The sequence below is a fragment of the Musa acuminata genome, chromosome BXJ1-3 (genome assembly GCF_036884655.1).
Source record: "Musa acuminata AAA Group cultivar baxijiao chromosome BXJ1-3, Cavendish_Baxijiao_AAA, whole genome shotgun sequence".
In the NCBI taxonomy this organism is placed as follows: domain Eukaryota; kingdom Viridiplantae; phylum Streptophyta; class Magnoliopsida; order Zingiberales; family Musaceae; genus Musa; species Musa acuminata.
This window is the reverse complement of record NC_088329.1, coordinates 1,955,928-1,974,208: the sequence shown is the minus strand read 5'-3', so window position 1 is coordinate 1,974,208 and position 18,281 is coordinate 1,955,928. Positions and strand designations below refer to the sequence as shown.

Genomic DNA, 18,281 nt, shown 5'->3' with positions numbered 1-18,281 from the left:
GCTTCTCTCTGTATTCCCCTTCCACTCTTGACCAATCTTTTCTCCCTCTCCAAAAGAGAGCCCCCCCCCCCCCCCCCCCCCCATGCCATGTAACCAAATCCCATACAACCATGGTTGTGATTTCTCACAGCCAACCAATTTAAATCCATCCCTTTTGTTCCAACTCCACATTACAAGTTCCTCAGGCCCCAGAGCCATCCCTTTCTCCAAGCTTGGAGGAGGAGGATTACAAGTGCCCATGTCCTGAAAATCCAATCCTTTTTTTTCTCGGTTCGTTCTTCTAAAAATCCAATCTTTACCCGGGCATTGTTATCAAAATCCAATCTTTAAACAGACATTGTTCTCAAAATCCAATCTTTGTTTCTTTTTCATTCGAATTCTGGAATTCCCTCAAGCCATGGCTGAAGTGCTTCCGTCCCCTTCTCACTTCCCTTCGTCTCCGAGAGGGGCCCTTTCGTGCGAGTCGTGTGATGAGGCCAGCGGCTTTTTAGGCCCTTTCAATGCCCTCGGAGGAGGCGAGGACGAGGCCGGCAGGAGTGGCGGTGGCGGCCCGATAGAGGAGAAGAGGGAAAGGAGGGTGAGGGGAGGAGGAGGGCAGGAGGTCGTGGAGGAGGATCAACAACGGCAGCTGTCTGTGTTGGCGTTGGTCCTGACGGTGGTCCGGAAGTCGCTGCTGGGGTGCAAGACGGAGGGAGCCGGCGACAAGGATTCCTGCTCAATGGATATCGGGCGTCCCACAGACGTGCAGCACGTCGCCCACGTCACCTTCGACCGGTTCCATGGATTCCTTGGGCTGCCCGTCGAGTTCGAGCCGGAGGTTCCTCGTATAGCCCCCAGCGCAAGGTCTGACAAATTTCCCCTTCTTCTGGAGAAATGTGAGCTTATGGTTGGTTTCTTGTATTAGTATAATTATTAGATTTAGATGAAGTTGGTATCTTGAAATCAGTGACCTTAAATATCATGAAATAATTCAATTGAGTGTTTTCCTTGAAGGTCTCATTATTGATTCAAAGGCTGTTGTTTTCCAATTTGTGGCTAGATTTTTAGATCCTTGATAGTGCAAAGAAAAAAAAAAAAGAGTTTTTTTTATGAACAATTACAATTTGGGTCAAAAAAACACATCTATTATTTCCTGTTGTCAGAAATAGGAAGCTTTCAATGTTGGAAATTGATTTGTTAAATAGATCAGGTTAGTTCTCTTGAACTTGCGTCCAATAAATTCTGTTCCTTTTCACTTTATAGCTAGATTTTCAGATCCTTGATAGTGCAAAGAAACAAGATCAGTTTTTGTGAACAATTCCAATTTGGGTCTAAAAACATGTCTTTTATTTCCTGTTGTCAGAAATGTAAAAAGATTTTGATGTTGGCCTCTTGGGGTCATTCTAAATTGGTTAGTTACATAGATCAGATTAGTTCTCTTGAACTTGTCTAATAAATTCTGTTCTTTACCGCTTTGTAGCTAAATTTTTAGATCCTTGTTGGTGCCAAAAAAAAAGAAAAAGTTTTTATGAACAATTGCAGCTTGGGTCTAAAAACACATCTATTATATCCTGTAGTCGAAAATGAGGATTTTTTTTTATGTTGTGTATGTGGGGTCACTCTGAATTGATTCATTATAGATCGCATTAATTTTCTTGAATTTGCACCAGAAAAGGAGATGGAAGCATGTCATATGATTTGCCATATCATTCTCTCCACTCATGCTATTGGAAACCTAACTATCTTCTTTATTTATTTGTCCCCTGCCAGTCATTTGGTCACTTCATGTTTAGATTGTAACATCCCTCAAAATTTCTTTGCTCAAGGTTGGCCTATGTTTGATTGGTCAACAAATTTGATCAAGTTATAGCACCTCTTTCCTATAAAGAGAACTAATTGGTATATTCTTGAATGTGTTTGTATTTTTGCAATGACTTGATCATTCAGAAAGCCACATTATCATTTCTTTGCTCAAGGTTGGCCTATGTTTTATTGGTCAAAAAATTTGATCAAGTTATAGCACCTCTTTCCTATAAAGAGAACTAATTGGTATATTATTGAATGTGTTTGTATTTTTGCAATGACTTGATCATTCAGAAAGCCACACAATCATATCCTTTATGAGGTGCGGTGGATTTTGCTGTTAAAAGGCATTTTTCTGAGCCTTATGTGTAGTGTGCACACATCAAGATAAATGCCTTTTAACAGCAAGTATTATGTACGGCTTTCTTCTAAATGCTCAGGAAATAAATAGATCTACTCAGGTCACATGTTCATATACTTTGACTTTGTGAGGGGACCTCCTAGAATGAGCATCGATTGACTGACACTACACCAAGCAGAAGCTTGTGATTTAATTTGATCTTGATAAGTCGTCGATGACTAATAATGGCATGCCATTTCAGTTGTTTTAAAATGTAAAAATCCAACCAAAAAAATTTCAGCTTTCCTTGACTTTCTGATGTTTTACTTGATTTTTGTTAGCTTTCCTTGATCTTCTATTCTAAAACCTCAAACCGTAGGTTCCATTCAATTTCACTAATCTAAACAAGAACAAATTTTCTTTCTTTACAGAATGTCAAGAGGAGGCTTATTTGTTCTTTTTTTAGTTATTTTCTGGAATGAGACATATGATACCTAAATGAACTGCTTGAAAAATCAATTAAACTGTGGTTCCCACGCATGATAAAATTCCATTATGTTTTATTTAGATGAATCGTTGTCAGCATACAAGGAAAGACTTCCTTGCTCAACCATGAAGTTCAATTTCTTAAATATAGTGTTCCTAAATTATGATTTTTTGTGGACTAAATAAATTATGGGGAAACATGTGCTATAAACGTTAAGATTATCAATAAATTTCCATGTATTATTCATCCTTTCTTTTTTATCATGTTTGCATTTTAGCTTTTGCTGATTCATGCTAACTCTATCTGGAAATTCTTCTGCAGTGCAACTGTCTTTGGTGTTTCAACTGAATCTATGCAATGCTCATATGATTCTAGAGGCAATACTGTTCCAACCATACTCTTGCAAATGCAGAGATGTCTTTATGAGCAAGGTGGCCTTCGGGTATATCTCCTGATTCTAAATAATTATTTTTGTACATTTGATGCCTGAATTTTGATCCCATTGAAACTGAACAGGCAGAAGGAATTTTCAGGATAAATGGTGAGACTAGTGAAGAGGAGTATGTGAGAAACCAGCTAGATAATGGAATAGTACCAGAAGGTGTTGATGTGCATTGTCTAGCGGGTTTAATAAAGGTAACCTGCAAACTTTATCCTAATTCATTCCCACTGCAACACATGTATAATTAATTCATCTTCTTTTCAAAGTAGAAATTCTCAAGGCAATAACAAATGCTTTATCTCTACATTTTATCCATTGTTGTTGCCTTCTAGATAAACTATAATTTTTAAATGAAAAAATCTAAATAGTTGTTAATTTGGAGAATTAGAATGGATAAGTTCATTGACTCATGTAAATTTTTGTTGCCAGAAACAAAGCTCTGTTTACTAAAGTGTAGTCATGCAAACTGGCCAGTAAATAGCTGGATCTTTTGGCTAGCACTAACTAAATTATAGCCTCACTATCTTATTTGATAGAGGCTTGAGTTTTGATTAGCTTGGTGGTAATGAGCTGTTTCTGCATACACAGTAGAAAGCAAGGCTATGGTGCTTATTAGAATAAGCTCTTGATCTCTTCTATTATTCCGATTTATGAAACTGAATTTGCCAGATTCTCGAGTCTGAGGCTTATTTGGCACTCGATCTGATTTGAGATGTTGAATTAAAGCTTTGTGCTTATAGAACCTTGTTCAGGTTGTCATGTTTTCTTAGTATTGGTTTAGTGGACAAAAGTGAATATTCTTGTCCGTATCACGAGTCATTAATTCTGAACGATATTTGATGATTTATGTTCGCTGCTCATAGATGCTTTAAATTGGTCAAATTGTTTTGTTGGGAGGAACTTGGTTTATGAAGATAATCTAAACAGTCATTGGTAATTGGATAAGTGGCATTCTGGTTGTTCAAAGAGGCTGATTTGCAAAACGGCTTTAGTGGCTTGCGTGCATTTTAATGTTCTGATTAAGGAAAGCAAACGATTATGTGCAAATCATAAGAACATTCTCATCAGGGTTATCATGTGGAGATGGCTGTATGCTTCAATATACAAAGTTTGAACAACATGACTTGAAGTTTCTAGCACGAAAATGTGTTGGCAATATGGAGCTGGAAGCAGTTTCATTGTTTTGGAAAATAAAACCATGGCAGAAGTCAATTTACTAGTTGATTTTTGTTGATGTCATTACGGTTCTGTTTCTTGGGTATCATGCTATCCTTACCTCTGTGTATATTTCATGTCATTTCTCTATCGGATACTTCTTTATATGCTCTTGTTCTTTGAAAAAGGTCAATATCCTTAGTAAATATATGCTGCGAACATTATCTTTGGAAAAGTTGTCTTCCAAAAAATTTACCCTCTGCAGTATTCCAGGGTTTTTTATTTTTGTATTATTCTGCAGGCCTGGTTTAGAGAACTTCCTATGGGGTTGTTGGACTCTCTTTCATCTGAGCAGGTGATGCAATGCCAAACAGAGGAAGCTTGTGATCATATCACTAGATTGCTACCGCCAACAGAAGCTGCTCTACTGGATTGGGCTATCAATTTGATGGCTGACGTTGCCCAAGAAGAACAACAAAACAAGATGAATGCACATAATGTTGCAACAGTGTTTGCTCCAAACATGACTAAGGTAATTAATCGCATGTGTAATTAGTCTCACTCACTCTTCAGACCCCCTTTTTCCCATCATCATTTCTTTTCTGTGCAAAGTATATTTTCAATTTTCTGGACTGCATACTGAAACATCTATCCATCTTTTATCATAACTCGTAGGTGGCGGATCCTTTGACTGCATTGATGTATGTAGTGCAAGTGATGAATTTTTTGAGGATGCTGATCGTAAGGACACTTAAAGAGAGACAACAATCTATTTTGGAAGATGCTTATGTTTATGATGCAGATCCATCTGATGACGATGGCCACTACAGCCCTAAGCCTCATCTCGAGGCTAGTAGTGAAGAGGCAGTCGAGCTAGTTTGTGTTACCAAGAAACCTGTCTTCAATATTCTTACCCAAGTTCCTAAATTGACAATAGATGAGGCAGCTGTTAGTCCTCAGACCTTCTGTGCCACTGCTGCTGCCTCTGAAGAAACTGCATTCCCCACGAACGCAGCACAAACTGGTGGTTCATCCAGCGGGTACGATGTAGCGGCTGATGGTTCTAATGCAGTTCACACGAATTATCGCAGGAAAAGGATGGGTCGGTTGAACGGCCACAACCACAAGAAAGGAAGAAAGGGAAAACTACATCACGCATCCTTCCCAGCCGAAAGGTCTAAAGGGGCCAGTATCGTGAGTCGTATAAATTCAGAGACTGATCGTGCCGAAGCATGGAGATGAAACTGTTATGTTTTGTAACCAGTATCTGACATGGATTTGCTCCAGGTGTTTTCTGCTTCTGTGTCCAGTATGTTTATCCTGTTCTCACACATCCCAGAACTCTTTCTGGTTTCTCCGAGAGTATTGAGTGATCAAAATGTGCTTATTATTTTGTTCTACATCAGGGCCTGATAATTTATAGCAGACAGCTGAGACTGTCATTGCCAACTCATTGACTTGTAGTTGATGAATGAATGAATGAATGAATGTGAATGGATGGATGGTGTATGATCTTATCTGCATCTCCAACCTTTGTCTGAATGTAATTTGCCTGCACCTATCCAAGTCATGTTTTTATAAAGAGTTGCACATTTGGTGAAAACGAGATTTGATCCTAAGATTAACTGTTAACATCTTCTTTTATTTGCAATGATTGGTGAATGATTGATTATATATTCTAGCTTGCATGCTTCTGAATCTTTGATGATAAGCAATACTGTGAGGACCTCAAAGATGGATCATTAATCTCACAAGCCACAAGTAGCTAATCTCCATACGGATTACCAACTAAAAGCATGGCTTGATCTAATAAAATGGTGGTAATGATTATTGAAATCCAAGCTTATCCATACACTTTTCACTTCCAGCAAAGTTGGAGGCTCAGCAGACTCCAAAACCGTGCCATGGCTCCGCCACCACCACCGTCGATCGGGAGGACCCACCAGGGAGATCATCCCCGCAGCCGTACGATGCTCCAGATGGGAGAGGGTTCAACGCAGAAGCAGTCGCATCGAGGCAGAAGAGGCATGTGGTCAATCAAACCACATGTCAAAGAATCCACCACCACCCGTCCTTGTTTCGCTCTAACTGCTAAATCCTCGAGGAATTTATAGCACGATCGTAGCTTCACCACCTCTCCTTCAAATCTCCAACCCGTCTCCTGGCTGTTCTTCCCCTCTCCCCACACGCTTCTCCCTCGTCAGGTCGATCGTTTCTGATCGAGGTCTCCGATCGACGTCGAGATCATGGCTGCCTGTGGTGGCTTGACTTCGCTGTTCGAGAAGCCAGTGCCGGAGAAGCCGACGCTGATCGAGTCCTTGTCGTCATGGAACCAGATCATGTCCAAGAAACCAGTGGACAATGCCCGCTTCACAGAGATCCTCGGCGAGCTCCGTTTCCAGGAGAAGCCCGCGCCGCCTCCGGCTTCAATCCATCAAACGGTACCTCCCCCCGTCGCGGTGGATCGAACTCTGTCCTTCGACTTGTCCGATCTCTGCCAAGAGAAATGCGCCAGCCACTCGTCCTTCCATGCGCTTCTTGGCCTGCCCAACAACCAATACGTGTGCTCCGCATTCGCAAGGTGCCACGACGGCTTTCCCCCGAAGAACTCCGACAAGCTGCAGCTCTGCACCGAGAGGCTCGGGTCGGAGAGCTCCGACGACGTCGACGACCTGATCGAGGAGGACGTCGATGACTGGAGCAGTGATCAATGGAAGGAGAAGATGGATGCGGAAAGGCGAGCCCTCGCCAACGGTGGGATGTCGGGAAACTGTTCCGACGTGAGGACGAGGACAGGCGGCTTTCCGCCACCGGTGTCTTCCATCGGCAAGAGTGGCAGGCCATGGATCTACTACCAATCCTACAGGAAGGACGGGAGGTTTGTTCTGACGGAGATCAGGATCCCAACTCAGGAGTTCTTGCGTGCTTCTCGCCAAGATGGCCGACTTACGCTGCAGCTAGTCCATCCGGATGGGGACATCGCTGAAGGAGATGAAGGCGCAGGCGAGAACGAAGAAGAGGAAGATGAGAAGACAAAGTTAAGCCAAGGCAATGATCATTAATACATATGATTAGTCCATGTTCATTACTTGTTTCCTTGCCCACTCATAGGGATTCCCGAGGTAGTTTCCTTCCTTCCTTCCTTCCTTCCTTTTGCAGAAAAAGAGAAATCACAGGCAAAAAAGAAAGAAAAAGGAGACATAATTAACATTCTTTATGCTTTTATTCATTTAGATGTTTGTAGTCAGAATTGAGGAGAATAAAAGTGTTTTGGTCCTCTTGGAAAGACAAGGCTGAGGCAGGCATCGAGGTAGAGTGCCAAGTGCACTCACTGCTAGATTTGTGAAAAGTAGGAGGCACCAAGAAAAATTGCAGAAAGAAAATGTTTAGATTTGACTCATATAATTTCTGTGTTGGCACAGTCAGCTGTCAAATAAATAAGATGAAAAGAGGTTTGCATGACTTCAAATTGCTTTCTTGTGTTTTCTAATTTCAATTTACATTAGCTTTTTTTGCAGAGGATGGATATCATAACAAGTGATTGGTAAGTTTTGTAAGTGCATTAAAGAAATGCTTCATATCTGTGCTTCTTGTCTTCAAAAGAACAGAACAGCAGAGTGATCCGAGTGTTCTTTTGTGGACAAAATGGACTGCAGAAAATGAAATGGTGATCAGGCAATGAGCTTCAAGAGTGGGATACTGATGACAATATCTTTCCGGTCATGCAAGATCCAAACTTTTAGCTTGCAGATGATGTTTTAAGCTGATAACATCACAGCAAGCAGAGAGCAGGATGGAAAGATAGATATTGTGATGGCAGTCTGGAAGAGAAATCATCTCTGAGAAGACCATGAATTCAAGATTTACACCAATGCTTGTGCCATACACTCTTTCAATTCATTTTGTGATGTTCACAGGGATCCCATGATAGCCATCACAAGAGAACCAAGTCAAGTAAAGAAGTATTCAGCATTTTGCAGGAAAAAAGAAGCAAATGAATATATATATATATATATATATATATATATATATATATATATATATATATATATATATATATATATATATATATTGATTGAAAGTTCCAAGTGCTGGCATTCCTACCTTTACAGATTGGTGATCATGATTTCTGAATTTTCCTGGTGATCGCGGCACGGGAATGTATGTTTAAATCTCTTGGAGAATAAAATTTATTTTCTTCTTCTTGTTGAAATATTTGGAAGTAGCTACAAGCTTCATCTTCAAATGAAAATGCTTCAAGAACTTTGGGGGAAAAAAAATGTTCTCAAGTCATATACTTGAAGACTTGACTTTGTTCATGTCAATCTCAGCTGGTAAAATTTCTTCACCTTGGCCATTAGCAAGCATTTCCAGTTGTCATGTTGGCCTTGTCTTCCTGCAGTAAAAGCCCTCTTAATTGTCATAGAATACACAACAACTCTGGCAGATCTATCAGATCCATGAAGTTCTTTAAACCTTGGATTGGATTCCTGTTGACTCCTTTTATGAAAATTAAGACATTATAAACACATTTTTTAGATCATACTTTAGGTGTTAGGTGTGAGAATTAAGATTATTGAGGCCAGAAAAAGATCAATAACCCACACATTGTTGAGGATGAAGAACTGCTTGCTCATGAGGACAGCAAAGTATCTCTAGAACATAAGTGTGACTTCAGATTGTGATCTCTTCAACCATTTCCTCAGATCAACAAATGCATTGCAGGCTATTATGAGGGTATTTGAATATTATGTATTGTGGAAATATGTTCATGAAATCCAGCTCCATCTGGATCAGATAGCCATGTAACTGAAGACCTGAAGGTAGAATTCAGGCCTTCCTGCATGGTTGTATGAACTTGCTTGGCACATAGTTTGATAAGAAGATTCATAAGCTACATAAATTAATCCAAGAATGTCCATTGAGAATCCACCATGACATTCTCTTAAATTCCATCACAAACTTGTTGAATTTTTTATAGTCTTTTAATCTGAACCTCAGTGATCAAGCTAGCTATGCTCCTACCTTTTCCCATACTTCTGAAATGCCACAACATGAGAACAGTTAATTGCCCCTAAAACATGAACTGTGAATGTGCTTGAAAACTGTGGCTGAACTCTTCATATATATATATATATATATATATATATATATATATATATATATATATATATATATATATATATATATATATATATATATATATATATCAGAGATATAATTGGGCCGAATTGTTGAGCTCAGAGATATAATTGGGCCGAATCGTTGAGATCCGAGATATAATTGGGCCGGCATGAGTGGACGGTCTGGATCTTAAGCTCAGAGGTACAACTTGGGCCGAATTGATGAGCTCAGAAATCTGATTGGGCCGGAATTAGGGCTCAGCAACCCTAGCAAGCCCCTTAAGTCGCCCTTCTTTGTCGCCGTCAAGAGCGAAATCCCTGCTTCTTCTGAAGCGCCGCGGCAATTCCCCTTCCCAGCGTTTGGATTCAGAGAAAAGAAATGGTAAACCGATCGTCATCTTGTCTTTCTTCGATCTGATTTGACGTCGCCGATGGCTCAATTTGCTTACGGTCTTGTCTGACTCGCGGGACAGGCGCCCAAGAAGGAGAAGGCCCCCGCCGCTTCTTCGAAGCCGGCCAAATCCGGTGGAGGCAAGCAGAAGAAGAAGGTACGGGGTGATTCTTGGGCCGAAGTTAGGGCCTTTGGGGGGTAGGGGTTCTTCTTTTCTTGGTTTAGGTTGAAATGGTGGTCAAGTGGATTTATGGTTTGGATTGCAGAAGTGGAGCAAGGGAAAGCAGAAGGAAAAGGTGAACAACGCGGTCCTCTTTGACCAGGCGAGCTACGACAAGATGCTCTCCGAGGTTCCCAAGTACAAGCAGATCACCCCTTCTGTTCTCTCCGAGAGATTGCGGGTAAAAGATCTTTACTTTAATCTGCTCGATCGATCAAATGATGAATTCCTGCTGCGAATTCTTCGACACTCAATCTATGTAAAGTAATGTAGTGTTGCTTTGATTATAACCCGAAAGCTCGTCTTTTTTGTTGTTATTATTTTTTATTCTTTATTATCTTCTGCTATGACATCATAAATTTTGCTAGATGTGATTTATGTTGTCATAAATTGTTGGAGTGCGTATCTATATGAATGATTTGTGCGTATCTACCTTGTGCATCTGGAAATATGTGTTCTACAGTTTTGATATATAAATAGGTTGACTACGAGAAATAGAGACTTAAGCATGGCTAATCTTACTGGTTTGCTCAATCTTCTTCAGTCATTAGGCCGAGTGTATCCTCAACGATTTATGCTAAAATATTGTTGCTTATGTGCAAATATATAGTGCTTCCTGAAGAGCGATTACTGATTAAGCATTGACTTGTTACGGACATCATTCTGCTAGGCTCTACCATAGGTCAAAAAATGGCCATTAATTGTTTTAATTCATGGTTTGGAAGATTAATAAACGAAAGTTTTGACAGCATGCATTTGAATTGCTACCATTGATGAGCCTAATGTTTTTGGTTCATCTTCCTAATTTCTTTCTTGCCCATGGTTTCTTACTTTCATATTGCCTTGTCTGTCTGATGTTCTTAGAAATTTTCCTTAAGCTTTACAAGTTACAATTTCACATGGAATAATAATGTGAATCCTATTTGTACTTGCAGATCCAAATCATCCAAAAAGAGAAAAAGAGCTTAAAAATTAAACATTAAAAGAATGAATCATACTTATTTAACTTTGAATACTATAAAATAGGCTAAATTGATTATCTCGAACCCATGGTGTCAGAGTAATATTACTCAGCATATTAGTATTGTTCCTCCTTAAGACTATGTATTGGGCAGAAGCCTGAGTGTTAGTGCAATGGATCCTTTATGTTATCCGATTTGTTCTTTAAAATATTTATCAAGTGTACAGTCTAGTTTATGGGATCCAATTTTCTGCTAATAGCTCGATATGTGTTGATAGACTTTACACTTTGTGCTAATGAGAGGAGGGAGAAAAAACAACTTGATTGACTGTAGTTGGCAATGGTAGTTTATCATGTATATTCATGTGCCTGTGTAGTTTATTTTTAGTTGCTTTGTTGGATACTGTCAATGTTTATGAAAGTGACATCTCTAGCTGGTAGTTAAAAAACATGGAGCTGTATACTTGAGAGCATGTCATCGAGAACTACCGTAACTTTGACTAGCATGTCCTTCAATAAGTGGAACTGATGTTTTACCAGATTCACTAAATTGCTTTACTTTTGTTTATTAATCTATATATGGTGGTGGCATGCACTGTCACCTAATGTGACACAGAGCGGTTTCAAATATTTACTTTTTTTTTTTCTTCAAATATTTGCTTCATTTCACTAACTATAATCTCGATTAAGGTTTCTCTTATAGTAGTGGTTCCTTATACTTATGAATGGATTTCTGCAAATGAATTGTTTTCTTCTTTTCGACCTAATTATGGTTCATATTTTTAAAAATCTATTTTGAAATTTTGTGTGTTGACTTGCTTGGAAGTTATATGACAATGTGGCTTTTGTGGCTGCTGCTTCTTTAATATTATTCATGCCATGGTAACACCATTTTGGATGCTTGACGTTAGTCATATTTGGCACTAATGGTGATATTTTTAATTTTCTTGTAATGATTTGGTGACTAATAACTCATTTCTCTTTGCTCTTTTTTGAAGTTTGGGATTTTGTTACAATATGCATTACCATGAATTGAGCTCAGATAATATTTTTCCTATTTTGTTTTTTCAGATTAATGGATCACTAGCAAGGAGAGCAATCAAGGATCTGATGGCAAGGGGTGGTATCAGGATGGTATCTGCCCATGCAAGCCAACAAATCTACACTAGAGCCACTAATACCTAGGAGAACTTTAATCGCACCCGATTCTGTAGGAATTGGTACATGATGTTTGGTCGTGTAATCGAGTAGTTGCGACTTAAGTTTTTGATACTTCAGATTGAGCCTCACTTGGTCAAGTATGGACACATCAATTTGTCTAGAGCATTTATTATATTCACTTGCTCTTTGTAGTAATTGGTGCGGTTCTGTACTCGTAGTCTTGCAATGAAAAAATAATGTGTCGACCATGGAAAGAAGCATGTTGATTTCTGTGAATTGCTGCTTTACGAGGTGTGGTGGTAGATGGTGGCTTCCAGGCTTTCTTCTTGCTGCAATGTTATCTAAAGCTCAAGCATAGAAGATTGCCACAAGCGGTGATCTACTTCCTCCACTTCCAGAGATGATCCTTCAAACGCATGGGAATCTGATTCCATTTGAGAACTCAACTGTTGAGCAAAGAGAAGTGTGTATTTTCTCTTTGAATGTTTTATGATATTAGAAAAAAAGAACAACAATAATTGAGTATCATAATATGTATATAGCATTTATTATTATTAAAAAATAATTAAAGGTCTTTAGGATTTTCTTTATTGTTCTTAAAGAAGTGGCAAGTGTGAGAGCCATCATTACCGGAACAAACCTTCTGCGCGGATGGAAGTCTTAAAGGGCGGTAGAGCTTATTGTTTCCTTTAAAGTTGCGCTGCTGCCGTCCGCTGTTGGGTTGGTGGGTTAAGTGCGTGCATGCGACCGGCAAACTGAAAAGCGCCCGAGTCGCGGAGACTCAAGCATGCTCGATGTTCGATTGTAGGCGGCGCCGTCCCACTTCGCTGCAGATAAAGTCGCGATCTTGCATCGACGACACGCCACCGCCGGCCATAGCATCCTGTAGTGGCCGACCGAGAGAGAGAGAGAGAGAGAGAGAGATTGTTGTTGCTTGATGCAATGACGAACGTCATGGTGAGCATCACCTTATCACCTTGAGGTAGAGGTGGTGGGGGAAATCTCTGCGGTGACAAGAGGATGAGTTTGAGGTGGCCCAACCGAGGATCTACACAGGTCTATCGGAAATTAACAATCCAAGCAACAAAGATCTACAAGGAAGGGAACTACAACTCCATATTATTTTGGCGGAGATGTGAGACGTAGAGAGATCACACCGTTCCAAAGCCTTTTTCGTGAGAAGCACCAACAGGATGGCCACTGCATGTGTGCCAAGTCTCAAGGTGAGGATGAGTGCTCTTCTTCGGTGAGAACAGTAGGTATGGTTAAAGAAGACGGTCGTTTTCTTGGCTCCACTAGCCACCTTCCTCGGGCATGCGTGTTGACAACGTAATCCTATCCCCCCACCACTCCGAGCCTCCCTTCCATGCATGAATCATGCTCGTCTCATGTTCACCACCTTGTGACCTCATCATCTCCATCTCTTCGATCATGATCGAGACGGCATCCGTCTGAGTTTTGATCGATACACGAATCTTCGTTTTGATTATATATCTTGGGATGCAGAACATGCTCATGAACGAACGCACGCTGCGCCAGCAATGGAACGCAACATCGGGTTGACTGGTGAATCCTCGTGGTCAAGCCACCGCCCATGCTTCCATCGTCTCCTCTCGCTCCCAACCATCCACAGCACCACAACTAACGCGAAGTTGGTGGCTGCCCCTCCACTCGATGGTGAAAGTGAAGTCTTAATGAGCTGATCCTTCTTCCATTCCCATATAACATTTTTGTATTGCTATGAAAGGTTTCTTTTCGACATTTCCTCTTGATAGATTTCATATTCCATCTTTCCGATTGCTCTGCTTTCTAAGGGGCCCAATGGATGAGCTTTTGCTTTGCTAAAGTGATCTCTTTTCATGTTCCATCACTTTGTTGGCACAGAATATTTGCATGATCCAACCCACTTCAGCAACCCCAAAGAATATCTTTTTGTTGGGTTGATATATATTTTTGAATTTCTAGAGTGAATATCTTTGAAGGACAAGCGATTCGATCATGGGAAGAGATGCACTTGTTATGGAAGATAGTGTGCGTTTTGTTGTTGATTCTCTTCTTTTGGAATCAAAATCTTGTGTCCCCACGATTTGATGGAGTCTAAGTGGGGGTCCTTTTCGTCCTGGGCATTCCTCCAACATCATTCCAAGCTAGAGTGCCATTGTTCACGTCTTCTTCCTTTTAAATACTGATGCACTCCCCTCCCCCATCCTTGCATCCACCGTTGTAGTTGGCATGGGGAACTGCTTAGTTCGTGAGGAGAGGAGGGCGATCAAGAACGGAGAGATCCTAAGTTACCAAACACCTCTGATGGCTCAACAGGTGCGGGATGAATCAGAAGCCGCTGCAGGAGCGAGGGCCATCAGGATCAAGCTGGTGGTGACGAAACAGGAGCTGAAGGAGATGCTGAGACAGGGAGGGGTGTCCCATGATGCCATGGCTTCTCTCATCCAAAGAGAAGAGAGCAGAAGTGGTGCAGGCGACAAGGAGAGGTGCATGGAGTGGAGGCCTACTCTAGAAAGCATACCAGAATGGATCGAGTGATCTCTGCTAGGAATTGAGCTTTGGAGACATTATATATATGGATAGATGGATGGATAGATAGATAGATAGATACAAGTGATCACAGGTTTCTCTTTCTCTTTTCTTCTTCTATTTACTGACCAAAGAAGGCAAAGATAGGCCATGAAACTTACTGGTGTACTGTAAATATCTACTATGCTTCTCCTTGAGTTGGGTTTGTTTTCCTGTTTCTTTAGCTAACAACACAGGGCACTCATTAATGTTAGAAGCCGGAAGAGGAAGAACCCCATAATTTGATGATCTTTCCAAGCATTTTGTTCTCCTTTTTTGACTCTATTATTTTCCCTCTCCAAAGAGATTTCACCCAATCTTTTCTCTTCATGTTGATGAAATCTATTAATTTTTGCTATGTTGCTGCAACAAATGAGGTAAGACAGTAACATTTAAGTGTGACACCTTTCCACAACCAAGAAACAAGTAGGAGAAGAAACACTCGCCAACCTCAACATGATCCTCCACAACACAACCAGAGTGATGTCTTGGTCTAGATTCATGTCGCTTGGAAGTGGCAATCATGCTCGTCCATTATGACTAACCTGATACATGATACATACATTATTCTTCGTCTTCCTCTGTTCAAAATGTACTAAGAATACTGAGAGGAATTGTCATGGATGTCTACCACCAGGAATTGTCAGCATCAATCTCCATATACATTAATCTAACTCCAGTTGCGGCAAACACAGTTCCAGTCGCAGTTAGCCTGCTTCCTCTGCTCTTAGTTCTTTCTTAGCTGCAAGTAAAATTCCTTGTGGCTCTGCAGATGTGTGCTTCCTCTGCATTTAGTCCAAAATTTGCAAAACCTTCTATTCCAATTCTCGTCGGAGCAAAAGCAAATGACATCGGTTGTTTGAAACTGCAAAAATACATGATAACAGTGGCAGCATAGGCACATTATTCAAATACCAAAGAAGTTTTCAGAAGCTGAGGTTGAAGACAATGGAAGAAAGGAATTGCCGCTCGAACATGTCACTCTGACTGCCTTTGCACTTCTTCTGCAGTGGGCAAAACAAAACAAAAAAATGAAGATATCGTGTTCGACTATTGTAAGCAAATAAGTTTCACGAAAATGAAGAGAATTCACAATAATCAATAAATCCACCATCCTTGAGAAAATGAATGGTAAAGCAAAGAAAGAAAAAGTATTTAAATTTCGTGGATATAATAGCTTCAGTTGAATGCAATCGATAAAACAGAAACAGAAACATGTACTGAAATCACTCAAGAAGCAAACAATAGTCACAGGTCAGGATATATTACCCCGGCATTATTGCCATCCCACAGCTTGTGAACACCATACATAAGCAGTTCGTAAGTACCACTGAGGAACTGAAGGTGTCTGCTTTGGTAGAAACGAATTAGTGACGGTCATTTCTGGAGACTCGACTCTCTAACGAAAACAGTTAATACAGGTGGCTTACCGACAAGTGCTCGCAAGGATAATGTATGGGGACTGTCAGGACGATGCCTCCGATCGATCTTTCTTACTTCTTTGGGTCAAGCAGGGTATGGTCCCCTCCTTACTCATTCGAAAGGGAAGATCGATGAAATCGGACTATGCCGTCGACAATTGATGTGGAGTCAAGTTTATTTTCCTAGTCACGGGATCGATGAGGAATGATTCCTACGGACTCATTTCGAAAAGTCGAGACAAGTGACGTGACCTTCTATCAGTGGTCATAGAGAGTAGGTGACTTCCGACCCTCGTTTAGATATTGTTTACGTGACGGAAGAAACTTAGGGTGTCAGGATTCATCCATATCATTTTATATGCATAATATTACTCTTAATGGATTAATGTTGTTATCATTCTTATTATTATTATTATTATTATTAGTATATATATATATATATATATATATATATATATATATATATATAGAGAGAGAGAGAGAGAGAGAGAGAGAAAAGCATGAATGTTTCGTGCAATTCTCTTACACTAGATCAACACCGTCTGATCAAGGCTACACGCATCTTAAAGCTTGCAACGATATATTAACATACCACGAAAATACCAATGATATCGTTGAAGTAGGACTGTTTCGTCCAGTTCCAACTAGATCAACGCCGTCTGATCAATGTTACACGCGTCTTAAAGCCTGCAACAAGGTCTCGTTCTTCCTCCGCAGCAAAGGAAGCCGACACCCACCGCGGAGAACACGTCCGTCTGCGAACTACAGACTGCTCCGATGGTATTAACAGCACGGATCTTGAGGCGCCGTGAACTCTGCCTGCGGGGACCGCACTGTATCATTCACATGGTAGGCCTGTTCGTCCCTGTCCTTAAGCGTCTTCTCCTCCGCTACGCTAACCCTAGTTTATGGATTAATGGAAGGAAGAGCTAAATCCATCCCCAGCAACAACACATGCACATGAGCGCTCTCTCTGTCTGTCTCTTCATATCTGGAAGGAGGAAGCTACAGCCACCATGATAGATCCAGCCCTCGGAAGATGGTATAGATGTCCCCAGTAACTTCTCATTTGCTCGCGGCAACGGTCTTATTGAGCTACATAAAGAAAAGGGAAGATAGAAATAAAATATTTTATGTTTTACTTGAAAACTTTATGTATTTATATGACGATTTATATAATATCTATATTTTTTTTACATTTAATATAAATCTTTTTATATTCTTTTAAGAATCAATAATCAATTTAATTTATTTAATTACAGCGAATTCTGTCCTGAAAAATATACACGCAGAAAATGAATTAGTGACAAAAGAACGAACACAAAGAAACAAACTCTACCGCATCGACCAATCTCACCCGTCGGATCATGATCAGATGATCGTCATTGCTCATCTTTGTTTCACGGACTCACGTCGTCACTCCATCGCCCATGTCTTCATTAAAATTAATTGGCAATTCTATTTTCGTGCGCTTTTTTTTTTCTTTACATGAAGCAGAAAAAAAGAATAAATCATACAAAATAAAAAAAGGGAACGGCTTTAGCGATGCCGTTAGAAGAGTCGACGCCGCGGGCGGCAGAAGAAGTGGGTGAGGAAGACGAAGCAGGTGAAAAGCGGCTCCGCGGCTAGGCCGCAGCCGAGGACGGCAAGGGCCCGGCGGAGCGATCGGCGGCGGTCCGACTCCGCCAGCGACGACGCCGGCTGGAGGTACGCGTACGCCGCCCGCTTCACGAGGCGGTTCTTGATCCGGATCTCCCCGGCTACCTTGGTGGCCGGTGGCGTCGGCAGCGGCGAGTCCATGAGGTCCCTTAGGCTAGTGTACCTCGTCCCGCGCTCCATCGCCATAGGGTCGCGTTGTACGTCGCCGCCGCCATTGGGGGTGGGGAGCCCCAGGTCGAGCGCCCCCAGTCGGTTCGCAGGCTGGCGTCGCCGTAGGGACGGCTCCCTGGCGGCGGAGGAAACCGGTCTCCAGTGCCGGATTACGAAATCGAGGGTCGCCGGCGGACCCGATGGCTTCCCCGCAGCGGCGGCGTCACCCGCCATCGGGACGAGCGAGAGAGAGAGAGAGAGAGAGAGAGTGGATTTCTATGTATTTTTATTCGGTGGCTAATTTGACTTGCGCCCCTCGGTTTGACTTTGCTTCCAACAAAAACTAATATATTACAAAATAAAATATCAAAAATAGGAAAAACTAATTGATAAATGAAAATAAATCGCAGAGAATTTG

At 41.0% G+C, this 18,281-nt stretch overlaps 4 protein-coding genes across 4 annotated transcripts; all 4 read left to right on the top strand.

The window, feature by feature from the left end:
• The first annotated feature begins 105 nt into the window (after window positions 1-105).
• LOC135615875 (rho GTPase-activating protein 1-like) lies at window positions 106-5,748 on the top strand. Its single transcript, XM_065114948.1, has 5 exons — window positions 106-843; window positions 2,931-3,051; window positions 3,126-3,245; window positions 4,508-4,738; window positions 4,882-5,748. Exons 1-5 carry the CDS (start codon window positions 398-400, stop codon window positions 5,446-5,448), a joined length of 1,485 nt encoding a protein of 494 aa, XP_064971020.1. The 5' UTR covers window positions 106-397; the 3' UTR covers window positions 5,449-5,748.
• A 611-nt stretch (window positions 5,749-6,359) lies between these two features.
• LOC103977374 (uncharacterized) lies at window positions 6,360-8,175 on the top strand. Its single transcript, XM_018823437.2, has one exon. It carries the CDS (start codon window positions 6,453-6,455, stop codon window positions 7,266-7,268), a length of 816 nt encoding a protein of 271 aa, XP_018678982.2. The 5' UTR covers window positions 6,360-6,452; the 3' UTR covers window positions 7,269-8,175.
• A 1,407-nt stretch (window positions 8,176-9,582) lies between these two features.
• Window positions 9,583-12,319, top strand: LOC135615871 (small ribosomal subunit protein eS25-like). The gene is made up of 4 exons (XM_065114941.1): window positions 9,583-9,711; window positions 9,803-9,877; window positions 9,987-10,121; window positions 11,973-12,319. Exons 1-4 carry the CDS (start codon window positions 9,709-9,711, stop codon window positions 12,084-12,086), a joined length of 327 nt encoding a protein of 108 aa, XP_064971013.1. The 5' UTR covers window positions 9,583-9,708; the 3' UTR covers window positions 12,087-12,319.
• A 1,975-nt stretch (window positions 12,320-14,294) lies between these two features.
• Window positions 14,295-14,603, top strand: LOC135635872 (uncharacterized). Its single transcript, XM_065147285.1, has one exon. It carries the CDS (start codon window positions 14,295-14,297, stop codon window positions 14,601-14,603), a length of 309 nt encoding a protein of 102 aa, XP_065003357.1.
• The last annotated feature ends 3,678 nt before the right edge of the window (window positions 14,604-18,281 follow it).

Bases quoted from the DNA above. Each gene is read 5' to 3' on its own strand.
- LOC135615875 (XM_065114948.1), top strand. From the start codon at position 398: ATGGCTGAAGTGCTTCCGTCCCCTTCTCACTTCCCTTCGTCTCCGAGA. The intron at 844-2,930 runs GTCTGACAAATT...ATTCTTCTGCAG, and splicing joins CGTATAGCCCCCAGCGCAAG to TGCAACTGTCTTTGGTGTTT. The intron at 4,739-4,881 runs GTAATTAATCGC...CATAACTCGTAG, and splicing joins TTGCTCCAAACATGACTAAG to GTGGCGGATCCTTTGACTGC.
- LOC103977374 (XM_018823437.2), top strand. From the start codon at position 6,453: ATGGCTGCCTGTGGTGGCTTGACTTCGCTGTTCGAGAAGCCAGTGCCG.
- LOC135615871 (XM_065114941.1), top strand. The intron at 9,878-9,986 runs GTACGGGGTGAT...TTTGGATTGCAG, and splicing joins GAGGCAAGCAGAAGAAGAAG to AAGTGGAGCAAGGGAAAGCA. The intron at 10,122-11,972 runs GTAAAAGATCTT...TTGTTTTTTCAG, and splicing joins TTCTCTCCGAGAGATTGCGG to ATTAATGGATCACTAGCAAG.
- LOC135635872 (XM_065147285.1), top strand. From the start codon at position 14,295: ATGGGGAACTGCTTAGTTCGTGAGGAGAGGAGGGCGATCAAGAACGGA.